This window comes from Lolium perenne, chromosome 6 (assembly GCF_019359855.2).
Source record: "Lolium perenne isolate Kyuss_39 chromosome 6, Kyuss_2.0, whole genome shotgun sequence".
In the NCBI taxonomy this organism is placed as follows: Eukaryota; Viridiplantae; Streptophyta; class Magnoliopsida; order Poales; family Poaceae; genus Lolium; species Lolium perenne.
Window position 1 is genome coordinate 75856882 of NC_067249.2, and position 19362 is coordinate 75876243.

The window sequence follows — 19362 nt, forward strand, 5'->3', positions numbered from 1 at the left end:
GGTCCCCCGCTGGCCAATGTCGCGCCCCCGCCCCGCAGGGGATATGATGACGACCTGGATGGTGATGATGATGATGACGACGGCGATGCCTGAGGGACGCTAACCGCGCAGCCAGGAAGAAGTCCGCCAGCGCCCCTCCTGCGCCACGGACGGTGGCATTTTTTTTTTTTTTTTTTGAGAGTAGGGGAGGCGTATATTCAAACGGACGGTGGCATTGGCGCCCACGGACTCGGTTCGTGCTACTGAGGTTGGGGCCTCGCCCATGGGTTTGGATGCGGGGGAGGCTCTAACCCTGGACCAGTATGGGTCCAACATCGACAAGGTGGGCCGCTGGCCTGTTTCCCTCGCGGTTCTGGAGCGGCAGCGGGAGGCGTTCTTCTAGATCCCCCACCCCTGTGCAAATAGCCGCCGCCCGCCGTCCAGTCTGAGCAACCAAATTCCGTGAAACTAATAATCACTGGGGATGCAAAGCCTCTCGCGCTCGATTGTTCGAAGCGTCGGCAGAGTCGCCTCTGCTCAGCCTCGCTGGTGGCTTCCATCGTTCGCGCAAAGAGATGCTCTTCTCATGAAGTCAGTATCTCGGCCTATCCAAATCAACATGTTTGATCTTTTTTTCCTGTCTGTTCTTCTTGCATACTTTCGTTTCTTACTTCCAAACCTGTACCGTCATAATCATGCACCTTTCTTGGATCGGGATTTCTCCCTTTGTTTAATTGAGATCTGGTCGGAGGACAAGGAAACGTTTTTACTTCAATCGACACCCACGCCCTACGAGGAAAAGGGATTTATTTTCTCTTTGTTTTGTGTCAGCTATTTTTTTTTCCACCTGGTTGTCAAACCCACTGGCAATTTCCATCTATATGCCAAAGTTACAATCTTTTTTCAATACAATTTCAAAATGCCATAGCACGGCTCAGCTTGTGCTTCTCTGTCGTTATCTAGTTATATGTACTCTGTAGTTTTCTCTTTTTCTATGTAATATTCATGCAGCACTCCTGCATGTTTCTCATAAAATAAGGAATTGATATTTGTTAGACTTAAATTTCACTATTATGTTGGAATCAGTTTGAAATCGATTTCAGTTTTTCTACTAATAAGTCACCATTTTAATCTGTACTGACATTTCTTATTTGAGCCGGATGCTATGGTTGACCTTTTATGTTTATCTTTGCACCCTGGCAGTCAGAAGAAGCAGACTAAGCTGGATTGGCAGCGCCTCTGGTTCTCTTTTGCCACTATAGACCACATTGATAAAGCAGCGATGAAGAAGGCAGCAGAAGAGAGCAATCCCATTCTAGATGTGAAAAGTGTAACCGAAGATGCATATTACATGCCAATCATTTCGGGGAGCAGCCACAGTGATGGCACTATGAAGAATCTAAGGCTTGATTGGGAAATTGATTCTGACCGTACAGAGAGTATGCTATCCGAATCTCCTTTCATATTTTAATTAATTTTATCAATCCTAGGACATTAGGCAGCGAAAATCATATTGTCATAAGTTGCTCAGAATCTTTAGATAACTTTGCTTTATTCTTATTTTTACTAGAGTACATTACAGTTGCCCCTGGCCTTAGATGTGCTCCCTGAGTTGTCACAACTAGGTTCAACTTTGTGATGAACTATGACTCCCACTACCACATGTATAAGATTTTTTTAGCAAGAACAAGTCAGATCAGTGTGGGAGTTTTTAATGAAGATTTTGCATTTGCCATGCATACACCCCGCCCCCCCCCCCCCCCCCTGATTGTTATGCTTATTTTTTGACTGCAGCTTGACAAGCATGAAATTCACGCATATGTAGGGGTGTACACTACATTCATGCATGCAATATCTATTCTTTGCTAATTTCATCAAGTAGATTAACTAGACAAGCATTCAGTTACATAAGTGCAATTACACATCATTCCATACATAGGATTGCATTAGTACATCAAAATAACAACATATTGTTCCCACTTTGTACAACATTAGGGTAATGGACATGGTTGCAAATATAAAGACATTCGGTTCTAAGGGCATCTCCAGCGGCCCAACTCATTTCAGACACGATTTGTGTCCGTTTCGGTCCGTTTGTGTCAGACGCGGACACGAAAATGACACTTTTTTCAACCTTACCGTATGCGTCTGCCCTATCCCAGCAATAGTACCCATTTTTTTACCACAAAGGCCAGACCAGTATAGGCCTTGCATTAATTAGGGAGGAGAGAGAGGAAAAGATGTTTTTGTTTGGCCAACACGTGGGCCATGCATTAATTAGTGAGGAGAGAGGGGCCAGCCAGGTCACATGCACGCGCAGACAGTGTCTTTTGGTCCCGGAATGCGTTTGCGCGGACGGTCACTATGCGTCTGGGCTGTGCAGATGCAAACAGACGCTTTTGGTCTGTTTGCGTCGGGCCGCTGGATATGCCCTAACAATGCATTCACATTACCACTTTTGCATCAGTTGGCATGAGTGGTAATCTAACATGAATGAACTTCTCCCCTTGTAACTACAATAAGTATAACAGGCTTTATAGGTAGTAACAAAAATAATTATTATTACTTCTCTGATGTCCTCTTATTTGTATCGGCTGTGCAATGTTTTCACAGTTGATAGAGTTGACTCATGGGATTAATTGAGCGCAACTAAAATAAATGTTTAGAAATTTTGGTTTTAGGTAAAACACTATAAGTATGCATCTAGTGCCTATCATAGATAAAAAAAAAAAGGTCAACCTTCTTCTATCGGTGGAGGTCTTGGCCGGAGAGTGGATGGCGGTGGAACACCATAGACTAGGCAGCAGGGGGAGCTTGAGCCACGGCGACCCAGGCATCAGTGCAGCGGTGGAGGCAGACCACAGCAGTGTCTGAATACCCGGACAGAGGTGGTTGGGGGAGGGGAGACATACGGCTGACGATGGGACGTCTGGGGGGGGGGGGGGGGGGGAGGTGTGCAGCGGTTGGCCCGGAAACAATAGCCGCCATTGGGACAAACAACAGGAGAGAGAATCAGTGACACTTTTCATGTATTAATTAACCATGAAAACAAGATGCAGTGAGATATAATACTCCTTTGATTTTAGCTAGAGACGCTCGGGAAGCTGCCTTCCACTGTGAAGTATTGGGAAGGAGCAGCTGCGTGGAGTTGCTTAAAATCATGTTAGTTTTGGAGATTGGCATTGATCCCAAAGCAACAGTTTGCTATCAATTTGTGCAAGTAAATGTGTATGTATAAGTTACTATGTATTACGAAAAATATTTCATGAAAAATCTAGCATGTCAATTTAATGTTTTCAATATTGGTAGTTGTTCTTATTGCGTGATCAACAATAATTCTTTTGCTAGCGCAAATTCTAAAACTACACATTTATGAATCGGAGGGAGTATGCCTAGACAATGGATTTCTAAAACTAGACATTATTATCTATATCAGGCTACTCAATTATGCATTTTCAGTTAAACCTTGTAATATCCAAGGGGTATGGGTCACAAATTTGTAATAAAGACGTGAGGTGCTGAACACTGAGAGACTACCGGCTTCTTATGGCGTATATAAATAACATCGTGGAGCGCATGGAAAAGAAACGCAACACTTCCCCTAGGTATACCTAGTTATGCATATTTTTATTAGGGAAGCATTAGTTTAGGTAAGAACATCATTGTTCACAGGATCTTAATATTATCAACTATTCCAAGACGGGGTTACTAGATTTAAATGAGTGCAACATGGGTGTTCACCATCACGCAAGCCCATGTATCTGAGGTGGCTGGAGTGGCAGCTAGAGAGTTGCCAGGAGTTTTAGGAGTACTGCAGTAGTACAGTTGCTGAACTAGTGGTCAAACAAGATACATAATTTACTACAAAAGTGAAGGTACATAAGTGACTTAGAAGTTAACTGGATAAGGAAGTTTGCTACCCTATACGAGAAATGTTTTTTTCACGTGGATAGCACCCTGTTTAGTCTGAACTATTGACCTGCAATTCAAACCTGGGTGGGTGAGCTCACCACTGACCTCTAGCTACCAAGCAAGCAATTGGTTCTCATAGGGCCAGAATGGCATCATTAGTTGTTGCAAGTCTACTGAATACCAGCATACCAAGACACCTTTAACTCCTTAGACCACAAGGGCATGAAGGGCACGTAAGGGCATGAACACTTAATTTCAGCTACGAAGACATGGCTACCTAAGGCAGCAACATCATACGTCTAGCATTTTCATGGCATACCAACCAAATGGTCACATCTGTTATAGCCACTCTGCCGTTTCACCATGCTAACTTCAGTTATTTCACCCAACTGTAACTACTGACATTTAGTATTTGGACTATCATGAGCTATTGAGTAACCACACTAAAGTTAAAGCCAAGGAGCCACCCAAAAGACGCTCACAGAAGTCCCCACTTAGATAATGAATTCGCTAAATGTATATTCATACCAATATAAAATAAGTCTTAGCTAGGATAGGGCACCTTTGATCTGTACTGTTAAAAAATAGTACTATTTCAGTTTTCATAATTGTCTTTTCAATGGCTGTGAAAAAGGTTAGACCCCTGAGTCACTTTTGTTATTATTGCTTTGTTAGTTGGTTAACAATTCAATTTATGTGGGTAAACTATTTTTATGTTGGTATTATCTTCTGCTCATTCCTGAATTCTTGTGGGCATTATTTAGTACTCGTACCCTACCTAAATAGTCTGAGTATCGGTTAGTATATAGGCAGTAGATTCCCATTGGCAGGTGTTTAATTAAATGTCGCAAGTCATAGTTTACTTTATAATATCCATTCCTCAATTAAATTAACTAACAATTGCGGTATAACATGTGATCTTTGGTGAAGCTCGGTTGGAGCCTGCACGGAAAGACTATATGACATGTGACATGATGCAGATTTTCTCATTGAAGTTAACTAAATCGCCTATCAACAGTGCGTCATTACAGTTATATGGATACATAGCAGCACGGGATGAATTTGATTTAAAGCTTAATTATGTTTTCCGTCGTAGCAGAGATGATCCCATCATTGTGCAGCAGGTGAACATTTATACTTTTCTGCAATCACCATTATTTACGTGTGTGGATGAAAATGTGAATGAAAACTACGTACTTGCGATGGCATACTACAACCAACTGATCTCCTTCAGTTCATAAATGCTTGGATAGTATTAGAGTAAATGGAATGAAAACCACTCACAGAAGCCAAAGATTTGTGTAAATACTCACTTAATGGGTATTTTAGATCTAATAAAAAGTTCTATGCAAATAAATCTCATATTATTTTGAGTGTTCAGGATTTTTGCTTTATTTAAGAGCTGTTGGCACCTTAGGAAGGGAAGTATTTAGCTTCGGAAGTTTCTTGTCTTGCTATGAAGTACTAATATCAATAATATTACAGGGCTCTCTGATTGAAATGACCGGACCTAAGAGATGCATCGCATTTTTCAGTGATGTTCTACTAGAGTTTGACATGAGGATCAAGAACGGAGAGAAAGGAGAAGATGATGTACAGCTGATTGATGGAATATTGGAATTTAAAGGACTTCTGATGCAGTGGGAACCAGGGGAACTTCGCATTGGTGGCAGTCGTGGTGCAGTTGATATGTGTTTTGCATTTGTTAATAATGCAGTGACGGCCATAGTTGAAGTTATCATATCAGAAGTGAAGAATGGTTTTGATTTATCACTCAGTTCCATTGTTTCTGTTGTGAAGGTACCTGAAGAATTTCAGCTTTTTGTTGGCACTGTCCGTGAATCCTGTGAGTTGAGAAAGTTCGTAATTGCTGTCACAATAGATTCCGTGATGCATTTGAAGTTCATTGCTGGTCACAAAGGTACTAAAGGTAATGTGAGACGCAGTTGTTCCTTCGAAGCTAAGCTAAATGGATACGCTGGACGTCAAATAATGCTTGATTTTGCCTCTATCTCCGTGAAGGTCACTTGGGCGTCGTGGGTTTAATCGTTTAGTTGTAAACAGTGTCCTGTAATTAGTTAACAGTATAATGGAACCACTTAGGAGCCTCCACAGCGTTTTGAGGTTCTTAACCGTCCGATCCAATATTTGAAATGTGCAGATCTCCCGACGTAACCGAAACGTCGCTTGGACGAGTTTCCGTCATTGATTCACGTTAAGTGGACCGACCCACCATTGCATTGCTACTCCGCAGATAGAGTTGGACGTGCTCCGATTAATTGGGCCAACCTACTATTCAATCCATTACACAGGCCTGGTAAGTATGGACTGGAATTCCGTGTGTGCAATTGGCCGCTTCTCACCTCTCACATTCGGCGACAGCACCTTTGTGCCGCCACTAGCACGATGGCCTCCATGATCCGCTCTCGATCTCGTCATAGGGAGGAACCTCGGTGCGCCGTCTGCTGATGTTGAGGCTGCGGGAGCGAACCCTACTTGACAATACTATAACATTTAATCGTGGTGCAGACGGTGCATTCTCAGGGCTTCTCCGGTTCTGCGGGCTTGGCTAGTATGAAGGTAGATACAGCTCCGGGTGTCGTTGCCTATTCGACAGTTAGAGGAGGGATCCTCACGAGGGGGAGAAGAAGTAGGAGTTATTGGACGGAGTGTCCTCGGGACGGTGGTACGTAAGTTACACAGCTTCGGAACACCTGCACGATGACATACATACTGCTGCTTGTCTGGAATTATCTGGGCGCTTGCGCGTTGTTATAATGAGTTGTGGTTGTGCCTCTAGGGCTCCCAGGATTCAGCTTATGAAGGCGCTCGGATCTAAGGTGCCGGAATACAAGATGCCTAACTACGAAATATTACATTGCCGTGCACGTCAACGATCTACCTTTCCTTACTATCCGAATACTTTATGGGCCTTCACGGATCCGACTTCCGCACATGTTGGTTGAGATCCGGCTCCTGTTCCTGGGCTGGACTTCATCCATCTTCTACTTCATCCATCTTCTATCAACATCAACTGGGCCGTCCGATGGGTCATATGCCACCATCACCATCTGTGGGTCACCCGGGCTTGCTGGATCTAAACCACGTCGTTGATATACCCATAAAGTATACCCACAATAGTAGCCCCCGAAGTTCTCCGAGATTCATCATTCCTCCGTCTAGCTTTGTGCGGATCCGAAGAGAATCTAGAAGAGCTTCCAAAACGTTCTTGTTTCCGACTTCAATCAACCGGAAATTATTCGTTCTTCTGTAACGGTAACTTAGCATATTTTTCGCCCACATCGCGCACAACTTCCTTTTTCCCGCACTAAATTTTTTGAGATGCGAATCTTCACCCGGAAATTTCGGTGGTGCGCAGTTAGGTCACCACTGCGTCGATTTCACCGCTTTGACCTAAGACACGTGGCGGTCATCCAACGGTGCGACCGTTCCGTTCCCACCGTTGGATCCGGCTCACGAATCTCCGCGTGGAGCCTATAAATACCCCTCGCGTTCGGTAAGTTTCATTTTTTCACCGCATTCACCACTTCATCCCCTTCCTCGCGCCAGCGCCGCCCGACAGATCTCGTCTCCGGCGAACTTCACCCTGGGAAACTTCATCCGCCGCCGCTCCAAGGCCGTCCTCGACCCGAGCTACGCACGGTTGATCAGGAAACATCGTCCGCCGCCGATTCGTGATCAGCCGGAGCTCTGCGCACCAAGTCCGACGACCTCGACCTCGCTGGCGCCACGGGGAACCGCCACGCCATTGCCGGTAAGTCCACCGGACCTGTAGAAGATGACCTAGCTAGCTAGTTTAGTTCCGACTACTCAAACCATTTCACCATATGCATGCAGCCGGAAACATGTCCACTAATTCACCTAAGTGCACCGGTAGTTCTCCGAGTAGTCCAGACCTAAACCCATCGGATCCACGTTTCCCTAAGCCATTAGCTTTCCTTCTGCCCCACATTTCCGATACCAGGCTAGCTCAACCGTTCTCCGCCTTTTCCAGCAACATCTTAGGTCAGATCCCAACAGTTGAAGAGATCCGACAAGAGCTAGAAGGACAAGCGCGGATGGCTGCCAAGGTACTAGAAGCAGAACAAAAGAAAGGATCGAAGGCCCGGAACCGCGAAGGCGAAAAGGGTCAGTGGTGGACATGTGAAGTAACAGACTCGGAGCTCAGAGCTTTCCAGAAGGAGGGCCTGATTGCTCCGGATTGGAGCTTTATGAAGGATTCCAGCACCCCCAAGCCGGATTCCGACGAACGCGTCTTCACCAAGGCTTGGGTGGAGCGCGGCCTATCGCTTCCCTGTTCCGAGTTCTTCCTCTCCATCCTCGACACATACGGCCTCCAGCCTCACAACATATGCCCCAACTCCTATCTTCTTCTCTCCAACTTCGTGACGCTCTGCGAAGGGCATCTCGGAATCCGCCCTAACATTCGTCTTTGGCAGTTTTTCTTCCGCATCAAGAAGGATACCAAAGACAAGATGATGGTGAACTGCGGAAGCATGACATCTATGCTCCACCCTCAGAGGATGTATCCGCCTCACTCGTCGCACGAGTCCGTCCGGTACTGGAATGCCGGATGGTTCTATGTGAAGAACATCAAGGTTCCGGACGTCCACGAGGGTCTTCCAAAGTTCATCAACAAGCCCCCGGAAGAATTAGCCAGCTGGAGCTTCATCCCTGCCCTCGCCCAGCACCCGGAATTGGATAGGGCAACGCGAAGTATTTCCTGGTTAGTCCACGACGGGTTGACCGGAATAGACCTAACCCTCAGCTGGTTCACTCGCCGGATCCAGCCGCTCAAGTATAATAAGCTGCTGATCTGCGAATATTCCGGGGTCGAAGACCAATTGCGAGTGACTCGCGATAACCTGCCGACGGATTCTCTGAACAAGAGGATCCGAACACTTGTGAAGATTATCCGGGGCCAACCGGTCCCGGAGATTGGAAAAGACATCATCACCGACAACAAGTGTCCTCCGGTACGTATTCGTACTTCAGTCATTTTAACTTCTTATTCTTGAAGTGTTTTAACTTTTCCATATTTTCCTCTTCAGCTCAATACTTTGGCGGAGGAGAACTTTAGGAATGTGATCCGAGTACCTGCTAGCACCGAAGGGGCGGAGGAGGATCCGGAGGACGACGATGAGGAGGAGCAAGCTCCCAAGAAAGCTGCTTCCTGAACCGCCAAGCATCCCCGCGCCAAGGTTTCCCGCTCCAAAGCCGGAGCCAACGGCGAGGCCTCTGCCCAAATGGCCAAGACCAAGCTACCCCCACCCCTGGACTCCAAGAAGGCGGAGCGTGAGCGCCTCAAACTTCTATCCACATCAGGGAAAGGGTCGCGCCCGCTGATCCCCGGCGCCACTTAAGTATCCGGGAACACATCTCACTTTAACTGCGTAACTTTGTTACTTATATCTTTGCTTTGCTTGTTACAGGAGCCAAACAGTCCCGACTTCACGGGTTAACACCCAAAAGTCAATTATGAAATATCTGAGGACGTCTCCGGCCGTGGACCCAATTACCCCGACACCATCAAGTACCTCCAACCCAGCTCCCCACTCAACTCCGCCTGAGGCCCAGCCCTCCCCCGACCCAGCTGCCCAAGCTCAACCGATTATTCCCGTGAGCAGCGAGAAGGGAGGCGGAAGCTGCTCCGCTACGAAGCGAGCTGTTCCGGAGGAGCCTCAAGACAAGATCCTGGAAGAGGCGGAAGTGACCTCCAACGACAAGGCTGAAGCTTCGGCTAAGGATGCCATCGATTTTCCGGCCAATTTCGGTGATCCATCGAACCTGTACTCCACTCCGAAGGCTTATTCACATAAGTTCTTCCACAAGCTGACGGAGTTGGAAAAGTGGGAGCTTGAGCAAGACCTGCTGAACTCCATGCTGAGCAACGCATGGGGCAAAGCTGATGTTGATTCTTCCGAGATTCAACTCCACAAGAAGGAAATTAGTGACTTTTTCGACCAGCTGCTCGTCAAGCGCAAGGTAAACCAATATTCCCAGTATCCCCTAAGTATCTAGGCGGAAACTAGCAATAGTTAGCACCTTGATACTTTGAGTAAACCAAACTGAAATTTTTAAAGCGTCGTGGTAGCCCCCAAGCGTCATGGCGGGATTTTTTCCGACAATGATGCTTCAAAAGAGTCTACACGTAAAAATTATATGCATCCGGAAACTTGTCCATGCTCCGTCTTCTACAGGAACAACATGCGCTACATTATGAACTGTACAAGAACATCTCCCTGCAGCGCCGCGTCACCTTGAGCTAGGCGGATGATATCCAAGCATGCAAAGAAAAAATTGCGGACCTAGAAAAGCAGCTGGCGGAAGCCCAAGGTATGTCTCCGACCAAGATTACCATTAATCCAAATTTCCGACTGTTGAATTGATTCTAACTTAACTTTAACAGGTGCATCTTCCTCACTTGCCACTGCTTCCTCCGAACTTGAGAGCTTGCGCTCCTCTCATAAAGATTTAGAGACAAAGCTCATGGAGGCGGATCAGAAGCGGGAATCTGCAGAGAAGCAGCTGGCGGAAAAGAATTCCGAGTTCTTCAAAAAGAGGCTGATTTTGTGACCAAGCGGAAGGTTGACAACGACACACTGCAGAAACTTCAAAATTAAGTCCATGGGCTCCGAAACTACATGAATACAGCGGAGAAAGGCTGGGACCTTCTCAACACAGATGTCATGGGTAAGTATCCGGAACTCCAAAGTCAAACTAATCCCCTGAACTCAAACTGATGCTCAACTCCGACCATTTTGTGCAGAGCTGCTTGGGTACGACGAAGACCACCACAACCACTTCCCGCGCGATGATCTGATCCGGCTCGCCGGAGAAGATAGCAACGATCTGATCTCCGCATGTCGGAAAATCTGCCACACCTTAGCAATTAAGGAGAGCAGGACCTGCGATGTTCGGGATCTGATCAAAAGAATGGACGCTCTCCCGAAATTGGTTGTGGATTGATACGTCTCCAACGTATCCATAATTTCTGATGTTCCATGCTTGTTTTATGACAATACTTACATGTTTTGCTTGCACTTTATAATGTTTTTATGCGTTTTCCGGAACTAACCTATTAACAAGATGCCACAGTGCCAGTTCCTGTTTTCTGCTATTTTTGGTTCCAGAAAGGCTGTTCGGGCAATATTCTCGGAATTGGACGAAATCAACGCCAAAGATCTTATTTTTTCCGGAAGCATCCAGAACACCGAAGAAGAGTCGGAGGAGAGCCAGGGGGCCACCAAGAGGGTGGGCCGCGCGGGCCAGACCCTGGCCGCGCCCCCCTATGGGGAGGCCACCCTGTCGACCCTCCTGCGCTGCCTCTTCGCCTATATAACCCCTTTCGACCTAAAAACGCAGTACCAATTGACGAAACTCCAGAAAGACTCCAGGGGCGCCACCGCCATCGCGAAACTCTGATTCGGGGGACAGAAGTCTCTGTTCCGGCACCCTGCCGGGACGGGGAAGTGCCCCCGGAAGCCATCTCCATCAACGCCACCGCCTCCATCATGCTCCGTGAGTAGTTCCCCCATGGACTACGGGTTCTAGCAGTAGCTAGTTGGTATTCTCTCCTCCATGTACTTCAATACAATAATCTCATGAGCTGCCTTACATGATTGAGATCCATCTGATGTAATCGGTGTTGTGTTTGTTGGGATCCGATGGATGATACATTATGATTAGTCTATCTATAAAGTTTGTGAAGTTATTGTTGCTGCAATCTTGTTATTTTTAATGCTTGTCACTAGGGCCCGAGTGGCATGATCTTAGATTTAAGCTCTATACTTATTGCTTAGATTGTATCTACAAGTTGTATGCACATGTCGCTGTCCGGAACCAATGGCCCCGAAGTGACAAGAATCGGGACAACCGGAGGGGATGGCGGTGATGTGAGGGACACATGTTTTCACGGAGTGTTAATGCTTTGCTCCGGTGCTCTATTAAAAGGAGTACCTTAATATCCAGTAGATTCCCTTGAGGCCCGGATGCCACCGGCTGGTAGGACAAAAGATGTTGTGCAAGTTTCTCATTGCGAGCATGTACGACTATAATTGGAAAACATGCCTACATGATTAATGAATTGATGTTCTTTCTTAATGCTTTATCAATCCTATCAATTGCCCAACTGTAATTTGTTCACCCAACACTTGTCACTTATTGGAGAGTTACCACTAGTGTAGATCGCTGGGAACCCCGGTCCATCTTTCATCATTATATACTCGTTCTATATGTCATTGGAAGTAGTATCAACTATTTTCTGGTGCCATCGCCTACGTGTTCTTATTCTTGCTCTTTGTATTCTGTTACTATTGCTCTCATATTACTACTGCTTTCACATCACCCCTGTTGCTAGTGCTTTTCCAGGTGCAGCTGAATTGACAACTCAGTTGTTAAGGCTTATAAGTATTCTTTACCTCCCCTTGTGTCGAATCAATAAATTTGGATTTTACTTCCCTCGAAGACTATCGTGATCCCCTATACTTGTGGGTTATCAAGACTGTTTTCTGGCGCCGTTGCCGGGGAGGCATAGCTCTACTCATAAGTTCACCTGGGGAGTACACTCTACCTCTCTCTCTGTTTTTATTTTATTTTATTTTGTTTTGCTTAGTTTACTTTTGTCTAGTTTATTTGTGCTTAGTTTATTTCTGTCTAGTATTATTTTGCTTAGTTTACTTTTGCTTATTTTCTTTTTGTCTTGTTTTACTTTTCTTATATACACAAAAATCCATAAAAAATTGAAAAACCAAAAAATTAAAAACTGCTGTTATGTGAGAACCTACAACCTATTTGGAGCTCATAGAATGTTATAATAATTATAGAGAATCAAGAATTGGTAAACTAATGAGTGCTATGATAGAAAAATTGAATACAATTGCTAAAATCTTGCTTAAACGCCATGATATAAACTGTTGCTCTCAACAGGATACTAAACATCTTAAATTTCAATGTGGCTTTAGTGAGGAATTTTTAATTAAGAACTATAATCGGAATTGCTATATTCATTATGGGTTCGAAGAGGTAGAACAATTTGTCTTATTTATGGGAGCCTCTGAAATAGAATCCTTCATGGTTGAGAATTATGAAACTTGTGCTGTTTGTAAGGACCTTAAAGATTATGTCTCTTCTATCCTTAATTCTTGCATAGAATGCTACAGTGATAATCCTTATATCATTGATTATAAAGAGAGACTCATTAATGCACAAGAATGCACTCACGATTTGTAGGAACCTGTGGAAGAAGAAGCTGATGAACCTGAAAGCTCATTGGATGAAAAAGAGGAGGAAATTTATGAACCTGAAAGCTCATTGGATGAAAAAGAGGAGGAAATTTATGAACCTGAAAGCTCATTGGATGAAAAAGAAGAGGAGAGTGATGAACAAAAGGAGGAAGAATGGATTAGCTACCCATGCCAACCTTCTAATGAGAGTAACTCTTTATCTCTTACACTATTTGATTATCCTCCATGCTTACCGAGAGAGGTTGAATGTTATGTTCCTGTGGATTCTCTTGAAATATTCCCTATGAGTAAAACTTGTGAGAATAATTATGCTACTGTTATTTATGATAATCCGTGCTACTTTGATAAATCTTATGATAATGCTTTGTTTGTGCTTGATGTCGAAATGCATGGTACTAAAGAATTTTGCTTAGAAAATGTTTATGATAAATCTCTAGATGATGGTCCTATGTTACTTGATAATATTAATTGTACTACTAATGAAAATGGGATTGGAGAGTTCTTGACTTTATCTATGAGTCCCATATCTCTTGAGATTGATCAATCATCTTGTCATATTATTGATAAAAGTGAGTTTGAAAGTTTTAATTCCACTATTTTTGAGCTTGATAAAAATTATATGTTGGTGGATCATGAAAAGTATGCTGCATGTGATAGTTATATTGTTGAGTTTATTCATGAAGCTACTGGAAATTATTATGAGAGAGGAAAATATGGTTGTAGAGATTTGCATAGTACTAAAACACCTCTCTATATGCTTAAAATTTTGAAGTTACTCTTGTTTTATCTTCTTATGCTTGTCGCTTTGTTCTTCATGAATTTATTTGTGTACAAGATTCCTATGCATAGGAAGTGGGTTAGACTTAAATGTGTTATGGATTTGCTTTTTGATGCTCTATTTTGCTTCAACTCTTATTTCTTGCGAGTGCATCATTAAAACTGCTGAGCCCATCTTTATGGCTATAAAGAAAGAACTTTTTGGGAGATAACCCATGTGTTTGTTTTGCTACCGTACCTCTATTTTGTATTTGAGTCTTGGAAGTTGTTACTACTGTAGAAACCTCTCCTTATCTTAGTTTTGTGCCTTGTTGTGCCAAGTGAAGCCTCTAATCGAAGGTTGATACTAGATTTGGATTTCTGCGCAGAAACCGATTTCTATCTGTCACGAATCTGGGCTGTTTTCTCTGTAGGAAACTCAGAAAAATATGCCAATTTACGTGCGTGTTCCTCAGATATTTACGCAACTTTCATTAGTTTTGAGTTTTCTGATTTGAGCAACGGAAGTATTTCTTTAAAATTCGTCTTTACTGGCTGTTCTGTTTTGGCAGATTTTGTCTCTGTTTTTTGCATTGTCTCTTGTGGACTTTAAGCGAGGTTTTCTAGACGTGGAGAGCTGTAGCTAATGTTTTATTGAGTTCTTGCAATGTGTCACTATAGGACCAAGGTGGATTCAAATTTTTTTGAGTACTAACCCCTCTAATGAAGTTTATGAGAAGTTTGGTGTGAAGGAAGTTTTCAAGGGTCAAGAGAGGAGGATGATATATGATCAAGAAGAGTGAAAAGTCTAAGCTTGGGGATGCCCCCGTGGTTCATCCCTGCATATTTCAAGAAGACTCAAGCGTCTAAGCTTGGGGATGCCCAAGGCATCCCCTTCTTCATCAACTTATCAGGTTTCTTCTATTGAAACTATATTTTTATTCGGTCACATCATATGTGCTTTACTTGGAACGTCTGTGTGTTTATTTTCGTTTTGTTTGTGTTTGAATAAATTCGGATCCTAGCAATCCTTGTTTGGGAGAGAGACACGCTCCGCTTTTTCATATGAACACTTGTTCTTCGTTTTACTTTTAATGTTCAATGATAAAAGTTGGAAGCTACAATACTTATGGTTATTTGGTTGGAAACAGAAAATGCCTCATAATGTCTTGGATAATTTGATACTTGGCAATTGTTTTGAGCTCTCAAGTAGATCATGATTAAGTTTTTTTCATGTAGTTTAAACCTATTAGTGGAGAACTACTGTAGAGCTTGTTGAAATTGGTTTGCATGATTGGTCTCTCTTAAGGTCTAGATATTTTCTGGTAAAAGTGTTTGAGCAACAAGGAAGACAGTGTAGAGTATTATAATGCTTGCAATATGCGTTTATGTAAGTTTTGCTGAACTGGTTCATACTTGTGTTTGCTTCAAACAACCTTGCTAGCCTAAACCTTGTACTGAGAGGGAATACTTCTCATGCATCCAAATACTTGAGCCAACCACTATGCCATTTGTGTCCACCATACCTACCTACTATGTGGTATTTCCTGCCATTCTAAAGTAAATTGCTTGAGTGCTACCTTTAAACAATTCAAAATGCTTCTCAATTTGTGTCAATGTTTTATAGCTCATGAGGAAGTATGTGGTGTTTATCTTTCAATCTTGTTGGGCAACTTTCACCAATGGACTAGTGGCTTCATCCGCTTATCCAATAATTTTGCAAAAAGAGCTGGCAATGGGATTCCCAGTCCCAAATTAATTAACCTAAATAGACACTCCTCCATGGTATGTGATTGTTGGACGGCACCCGAAGGATTCGGTTAGCCATGGCTTGAGAAAGCAAAGGTGGGGAGGAGTGTCATCATAATAAAACTAAAATAAAAAGGCACTCCTTCATGGTATGAGATTGTTGGCAGGCACCCGAGGATTCGGTTAGCCATGGTTTGTGAAAGAAAGGTTGGAAGGAGTGCCACACAAAAATAAAATAAAATGGGAGCCGCTCTTTGAAGATTTGTCTGGCAAGGGGGTTAGAGTGCCCACTACCATTCGTTGACAACAACAAGCACCTCTCAAAATTTTACTTTTTATGCTCTCTTTATGTTTTCAAAACCAAAGCTATAGCACAAATATAGCAATCAATGCTTCCCTCTGTGAAGGGCCTTTCTTTTACTTTATGTTGAGTCAGTTTACCTACTTCCTTCCATCTTAGAAGCAAACACTTGTGTCAACTGTGCATTGATTCTTACATACTTGCATATTTGCATTCATCATATTACTCTATGTTGACAATATCCATGAGATATACATGTTGAAAGTTGAAAGCAACCGCTGAAACTTAAATCTTCCTTTGTGTTGCTTCGATGCCTTTACTTTGAATTTATTGCTTTATGAGTTAACTCTTGTGCAAGACTTTTGATGCTTGTCTTGAAAGTACTCTTCATGAAAAGTTTTGCTATATGTTATCTATTTGTTAGCAACTATAGATCATTGCCTTGAGTCACTTCATTCATTTCATATGCTTTGTAATAGTATGATCAAGGTTATGTAAGTAGCATGTCACTACAGAAATTATTCTTTTTATCGTTTACCTGCTCGGGACGAGCAGGAACTAAGCTTGGGGATGCTGATACGTCTCCAACGTATCCATAATTTCTGATGTTCCATGCTTGTTTTATGACAATACTTACATGTTTTGCTTGCACTTTATAATGTTTTTATGCGTTTTCCGGAACTAACCTATTAACAAGATGCCACAGTGCCAGTTCCTGTTTTCTGCTGTTTTTGGTTCCAGAAAGGCTGTTCGGGCAATATTCTCGGAATTGGACGAAATCAACGCCAAAGATCTTATTTTTCCCGGAAGCATCCAGAACACCGAAGAAGAGTCGGAGGAGAGCCAGGGGGCCACCAGGAGGGTGGGCCGCGCGGGCCAGACCCTGGCCACGCCCCCCTATGGGGAGGCCACCCTGTCGACCCTCCTGCGCCGCCTCTTCGCCTATATAACCCCTTTCGACCTAAAAACGCAGTACCAATTGACGAAACTCCAGAAAGACTCCAGGGGCGCCGCCGCCATCGCGAAACTCTGATTCGGGGGACAGAAGTCTCTGTTCCGGCACCCTGCCGGGACGGGGAAGTGCCCCCGGAAGCCATCTCCATCAACGCCACCGCCTCCATCATGCTCCGTGAGTAGTTCCCCCATGGACTACGGGTTCTAGCAGTAGCTAGTTGGTATTCTCTCCTCCATGTACTTCAATACAATGATCTCATGAGCTGCCTTACATGATTGAGATCCATCTGATGTAATCGGTGTTGTGTTTGTTGGGATCCGATGGATGATACATTATGATTAGTCTATCTATAAAGTTTGTGAAGTTATTGTTGCTGCAATCTTTTTATTCTTAATGCTTGTCACTAGGGCCCGAGTGGCATGATCTTAGATTTAAGCTCTATACTTATTGCTTAGATTGTATCTACAAGTTGTATGCACATGTCGCTGTCCAGAACCAATGGCCCCGAAGTGACAAGAATCGGGACAACCGGAGGGGATGGCGGTGATGTGAGGGACACATGTTTTCACGGAGTGTTAATGCTTTGCTCCGGTGCTCTATTAAAAGGAGTACCTTAATATCCAGTAGATTCCCTTGAGGCCCGGCTGCCACCGGCTGGTAGGACAAAAGATGTTGTGCAAGTTTCTCATTGCGAGCACGTACGACTATAATTGGAAAACATGCCTACATGATTAATGAATTGATGTTCTTTCTTAATGCTTTATCAATCCTATGAATTGCCCAACTGTAATTTGTTCACCCAACACTTGTCACTTATTGGAGAGTTACCACTAGTGTAGATCGCTGGGAACCCCGGTCCATCTTTCATCATTATATACTCGTTCTATATGTCATTGGAAGTAGTATCAACTATTTTCTGGTGTCATCGCCTCTGTGTTACTGTTACTGCTGCTGTGTTACTGTTACTATTGCTCTCATATTACTACTGCTTTCACATCACCCCTGTTGCTAGTGCTTTTCCAGGTGCAGCTGAATTGACAACTCAGTTGTTAAGGCTTATAAGTATTTTTTACCTCCCCTTGTGTCGAACCAATAAATTTGGGTTTTACTTCCCTCGAAGACTATCGCGATCCCCTATACTTGTGGGTCATCATGGATCTTCAGGCCTCGTCTGCCAGGGGCGCTGCCCAGATGTCCTTGGCTATGTGCCTAGCGCGCGCTCCGGATCTGGACATCGATATTACCACTACCAGAGTTCCTCCGGATGCAAATGTAGACGCATTATTAAATGCATGCAGTGGTTATGATACTCGGATTGCGCGCCGCATTCGCCACGACGAATTTTACGATAAGGTGGTGCTTCCTGCTGACGAAGCCCTTGAAGCAAAATATGACAAGGAGCGAGAAGCGAAGGCACGTCCTGTCGGATCCGACGACGAAGGCCAGTTTACCTGGACCAGTTCGAAGGACAAATCCAAGGGTGGCGCCACTTCTCCGACAGAAGAAGTTGAGTATGATGATGATGAAGGTGCTGTCTCTTCTCCGGCCAAAGAAACGGAGGATGAACAAGCACAAACTGAAGATGAAGCTCGCTCTTCTTCGGCTAAGGAGAAATATAAGATTTTATTCCTGCGGAAAAACAGTGCATCATTTTGGCCCCATCGAGGGTTTGTAATATATAACTTAAATATTCTTAAGTAGCTAGGATGAAACAATTGCATGGGTGAAAAAAACATATCCTGCTATCCGTTCAATATTATATATGCATGTTTCATTTGTTGGAAAAGCAAGTGCTAGTTTCTAAGTTTTCCGCCTTGCTTATTTGACCTTCCGCGAGCCGGAAGACCTTTAGCTGGGAATGCTCGTTTGCGGCGATGAAGCCCAATGACGATCCGTCAATAACCGCAGAAACAAGCCCCCAGCCAAGGTGCCGGAAGTCGCTACCAGGAATCCATAAGTTCGCAACAAAAAACTCATCCACCAGAAAACTTAAGCTTACGTCCTAAAGGACGATTTTGAAAATCACAACTTTAATACACGCCTAGGCGGAAACATCCATCTCTGCGGTTTTAGTCGGAAAACATACACGATCCAAAAATGAAAAACTAAAGGAGGTAAAAAACTCAAAGAGTGAACCATATGTTTTAATTCATTGATCATGTATCATAGATGTTACAAGATATGTAATGCGGAAATTGCTCAGTGTGGAAAGGACGTAGCTGTGCTATATTTCAGAGACGATCTGTTTCATCGTATATGTCATCCGGATCCTCCCGTTTACGTTTCCGGTACCAATTGACAGGTCTATCCTTTAACTCCCGGAAATCAACGAGGTAGTAAGATCCGTTGTGAATCACTTTGCTGATGACAAAAGGTCCTTCCCATGGCGATTGCAACTTATGATCTTTCACCTGTCGAAGGCGGAGGACCAAGTCACCTGCCAT

General features: G+C 43.8%; 1 protein-coding gene across 1 annotated transcript; it reads left to right on the forward strand.

The window, feature by feature from the left end:
• Positions 1-283: 283 nt before the first annotated feature.
• LOC127307718 (uncharacterized) lies at positions 284-6077 on the forward strand. The gene is made up of 4 exons (XM_051338479.2): positions 284-570; positions 1183-1418; positions 4822-5015; positions 5377-6077. The coding sequence occupies exons 1-4, from the start codon at positions 464-466 to the stop codon at positions 5935-5937; spliced, it is 1098 nt and encodes a 365-aa protein (XP_051194439.1). The 5' UTR covers positions 284-463; the 3' UTR covers positions 5938-6077.
• Positions 6078-19362: the final 13285 nt, after the last annotated feature.